The 4,654-nt window shown below is 41.9% G+C and overlaps 1 protein-coding gene across 1 annotated transcript; it reads left to right on the forward strand.

The window, feature by feature from the left end:
- The first annotated feature begins 2,887 nt into the window (after positions 1–2,887).
- On the forward strand, positions 2,888–3,661 carry TMEM81 (transmembrane protein 81). The gene has a single exon (XM_008580743.1). It carries the CDS (start codon positions 2,888–2,890, stop codon positions 3,659–3,661), a length of 774 nt encoding a protein of 257 aa, XP_008578965.1.
- Positions 3,662–4,654: the final 993 nt, after the last annotated feature.

Consider the following 4,654-nt stretch of genomic DNA (forward strand, 5'->3'; position numbering starts at 1 on the left):
CTTTACCTGTGCTGGCTTCCAGAGATGGAAACAAACCAAGGTGTCTCTCAACAAGCTGGAGTGGGGGAATCTATGCAAGGACTAAAGTAAAACCATCCAAAATCAAAGCAGCAACAACACAGTTCAAATCAAAGATCAGGGTAAATGTTTTTTATCATCGCCTGTGGAAATCTGTCCCCGTCAGTCATTGTGTTTTTCCCTTCCTGTGTCCATGCTCCTTTTTCTTACTGTGTTTTCAATCACTTCCTTTCTGTGAAAGGTTGCTTAGCGGGTAAATGTTTTTTATCATCGCCTGTGGAAATCTGTCCCCGTCAGTCATTGTGTTTTTCCCGTCCTGTGTCCATGCTCCTTTTTCTTACTGTGTTTTCAGTCACTTCCTTTCTGTGAAAGGTTGCTTAGCTTTTTTTTTTTTCCTTTTACTGTTCTTTATATTAAAAGTAGCAGATTGGATGGATATGTACATTAGGTATTTGAAATTCTCTGAACATCCAGTTATGAAACCAGCTGTGGAAAGGCCTCAGCAGCCTCTCTGAGTAGAGCTTTTAGCTGACCAGAAGTGCTTAACCTGGATCATTTTCTCCGTATTTTCAAAGGAGAGTTTAAATACTGTGTTCATTATGAAATCTCTGTCACTCGGTGGATGCTCCTATAGGTAGCCAAACACGTTGATTATCTTTTAGATTTTAGGATAGTAATCAAAGTAGAACACATCACTAAGAGCTGCTTTCTCCCATTCCATCTTTTAGAACCAATATATTAGTAGTCAGAGGAAGAGCTCTCCCTGAGTCATTTGCAAAATATGTATATTTTTAGGTTCCACTTCTTTTTCCTCACATGCTCATTTTGTGAATTTCATTTGAGTTAGATCAGTGGTTGAGGTTGGTGGGTGCCCCACTAGACATTTTTCTTTGCAGACATATCCATTCCAGTTCTCTCTGTATTGTACACTGCAAGAGTCTGCAAACTGTGTGATACAGAGCGTTTCTGCCTTATTTCCATGTGTGAAATAGCTTGGTTTCCTCTACCTGTGCATTTGGGTGTTTATGCTGTGTCCATCTCCTAAATTGGCTCCTGAGAAAATCAACTTAAGCTCCTGTCAGATTGTCTCTGGCAGCAGCTCCTAATAATTATTTATGCTTTTTGGAATTTTTATTTCAGCTCCTAAAAACCTTCTGTCCATTTCAGTTTGAATTATTGATTTGTACAATAATATGTACATTCTCGAATTCCCTTTTGTCATCCCTCCGCCCCGTACTGTATTTTTAAAATGTTCTGTAGTTTTGTACAAGATGAGACTTAGCCTTGGGTACTTCTTGCTGAAACTTTAATGCTTTGTAAATAAAATTGGATGTTTATTAAAGAACGGGTGTAGATGTTTGTTTGTAAACACCGATCACTACTGGAGTGCACCAGCCACTTTGCTTTTGTACAATGGTAAATGCTGCTTACTGTGTTGATGTTAGGTCTTTCTGTATGGAAATACAGAGCTGGATAGGGTAGGAGGTGATCTGGTAGTCTGGATTTCTGCCTCAAGACAAGTTATAAATTAAGTGATTTGAACAAAAAGTTGGTGTTAATCGAAAATATCATTATCTCTCTTCATATTCTTTAACTCAGTGTAAGTTTGTGTAATTACTCTGAAGAGGCTATTAGTCCTAGGCATTCTAGAGTTCACAAAAATGCATGCCAGGGGGTTTCTGCCTTCCAAGGTCTTTCTTCAAGTCTAGGTATAGTTCAATCCCTCCTTATTAACCTTTTCTCCTAGATTAAATAGCTTTAGAACCCACTGAATACTATTGTCTCCTAAAAAATGTTTCACAAAGTCTATTTAGGTTTTTGATTTTAGTCAGTACCAAATTTGAGTGTCCACTTATCTTTGGTATGACTGAGAAACCGTCTTTGACATCATAACTGTTTCATAGCAACCTTGACCTAGAGTGGTTCATCATTCGCTTATTGTGTAGGGTGAAGGGAGGAGGCTGAGAGTTAGGGAGCACTATGTATTTTCTCACCCAGGAAATATCTTGGGTACCCTTGGGAAGGAAGAGTACCTGAAAGGGGGAGAAGAGTTGCCTGTAACTTAGCCTATCTTGCCGGTAAACATTCTGATTCCACAGGGGCCTCTTGGCCCTTGTCTTCATGAATATTCATTTCTACTTAAAATTCCTTACACATGCACAGTGTTTCACACTTTACGAAGTGTTTTTGTATTTAACATACTATTTGATGCTCAAAGTGACCTTCCTGAAATAGGCAAGGTCGTCTTCATTTACAAAGGAGGAAATAAGGGTAAGTCACTTGCCTCCCAGTCCAGAGTTCTTAATCCTTTCTATAGAAGCATTCAAAGTAATTCAAATTACTGCACTTCCACTTGACCTTCATTTAAGTCAATCCTCTTATTTTTTTTTAGACTTCGGTATTTGGTTTCTTATTTGGTCAGATTTAACTTGGGGTTTTCAAACCCTTAATTTAACAATCCCACAATTTGGAGGGGAGGGGAAAGGGTGAGGAAGTGTGTAACTTCATTGTGTATTTGAGGTAATTGGGAAATTCACTTCAGTTTCTGAAGTCTTCTTGTCTTCCCAAGGGTGGATTTAAATTCATTAAAGGGATGTGAAAAGAATGAAGACTGGTAAGGTGGTTATTAGCAAGCGCAGATAGTAAAGCAACAACATTGTGATTTTCTTTTTCTGCCTTGTGGTCTCGCCTTTTAATAAGGACTGGATTTTTGTTTGTTGGGTTGAACTGTCTTGTTGACAGTGCATTCATCATATCTTTTGACTTGGAAGGCTACCTCATGTTGAAGGAACTAGGTTATGATATCATAGAGGATTCAAGTGGAATACCCTTGGGGTGCTGGTGAGGGTGGTGAAGTGCCCACCAAGGCATGAAGACCTTAGCCACAAGTTTCATTCTTGGGAGCCTGGTGATGGCCTTCTACCTGCCTTTGGTGGTGACTTCACCTAAAACACTGGCCATCCCTGAGAAGCTACAAGAGGCTGTGGGGAAAGTTATTGTCAATGCCACAAGCTGTACTGTCACCTGTGGCCTTGGCTATAAAGAAGAGACCGTCTGCGAGGTGGGCCCTGATGGAGTGAGAAGGAAGTGTAAGTCTCAGCGCTTGGAATGTCTGACCAACTGGATCTGCGGAATGCTCCATGTCACCGTTCTTGTTGGGAAGGAATTTGAGCTTAGCTGTCTGAGTTCAGACATCCTGGAGATTGGGCAGGAAGCTTTCCGGTTCACTTGGAGACTTGCTCGGGGTATCATCTCAACTGATGATGAGGTCTTCAAACCCTTCCGAGCCAACTCCTACTTTGTGAAGTTTATATCTGTTCAAGAGTATGACTCTGGGACCTACCGGTGTGATGTGCAGCTGTTAAAAGACTTGAGACTTGTCAAGAGGCTCTATTTTGGGCTGAGGGTCCTTCCTCCTAACTTGGTGAACCTGAATTTCCATCAGTCCCTTACTGAGGATCAGAAGCTAATAGACGAGGGCTTGGATGTTAATCTGGACAACTATTCCAGGCCTCACCACCCAAAGTGGGAAAAGAAGGTGGCATTAGCCTTGGGAATAGGAATTGGCAGTGGAGTTGTTGGTGGTGTGTTGGTGAGCATCGTCCTCTGCAGGGTGCTGAGGGAGACAGACCTACAGCAGTGACAGCCTCAAGAGCTAGAAAGCCTTGATCTTGAAGGACGGGCTGCCCAGGAAGCCAGGCTGGCTTTTTAGGGGAGTGTTCTGTCTGTCCGATAGTGGATCGGCTAAGAAGGAGAGCCCCTACTGCCAAAAGAATGAATGACGGATGTGTAAGAGGCAACTTCATGGTAGCTACGGGCAATCATCTCTAACTTTTGTACATCCCAGGTGGATCTCTTCCTGATCTTCCCTGCCCGCTAGGTACCCAGGGAACTGACTGCAGGCATCCCTGATCCAACTTGTATACTTCCCCACCTCCATTTCTCCTCTTCAGAGCAATGTATTCATGTAGAAGGATGTACTAGTAGCTTTTCCAGTAAAACTTTTTTTTTCCTTTTCAATAAAAATAATTCACAGTAGCCATATAGAGGCCTAACCTTTTCTGCTCTTTAGTTGAAATTTTATTGCATTTGTTTAAATTGTCCTATAATCACTCTGGCTTCCGTTTTCCTCGGGTTTCTTAGAATATACATTGAACAAATTTGTCTGCTTTGTAGGGGGGCTTATGCCCCTGTGTGGCAGAGGTTGTTAGTAATGACATCTAACTCAGGTGCGTAAAAGACTAAATAAATTATTTGCCCGTCCTGTACTCCCCAGGTGAACCCTCTTGTGTTCAGTGTTAAATTGAATTTAAGCCTGGTAGGTTTCCCCTGATCGTTCAAATAGTTCCTTGGCTTGCTACCTGCTCCTTTTCTTTTAGCTGTTTCAGTGTCCTGAAGCTTGTGTTCCTGGAAAGGTCAAGTGTATTGATTGCTTATAGCAGCCAAGGCCCCCAAGGGAGAACTAGTACCTTCTTGCCTCCATAGGAAACCCAGTCTTAAGACCTTCAGGGGCCATTCAGACTGTGCCTGAGATAATTGGCTTGTGGATCCATCAGGGAAGAGGCTCTTGGCCACCAGCTGGGCTAATTCTACTGAGAGAATTATAGCATGTCTTTCTCTCACTTCTCTAGCTACA

This window comes from Galeopterus variegatus, unplaced genomic scaffold, assembly GCF_000696425.1.
Source record: "Galeopterus variegatus unplaced genomic scaffold, G_variegatus-3.0.2 Scaffold86, whole genome shotgun sequence".
Taxonomy (NCBI): domain Eukaryota; kingdom Metazoa; phylum Chordata; class Mammalia; order Dermoptera; family Cynocephalidae; genus Galeopterus; species Galeopterus variegatus.

Coding starts and splice junctions, on each gene's coding strand:
- TMEM81 (XM_008580743.1), top strand. CDS start 2,888: ATGAAGACCTTAGCCACAAGTTTCATTCTTGGGAGCCTGGTGATGGCC.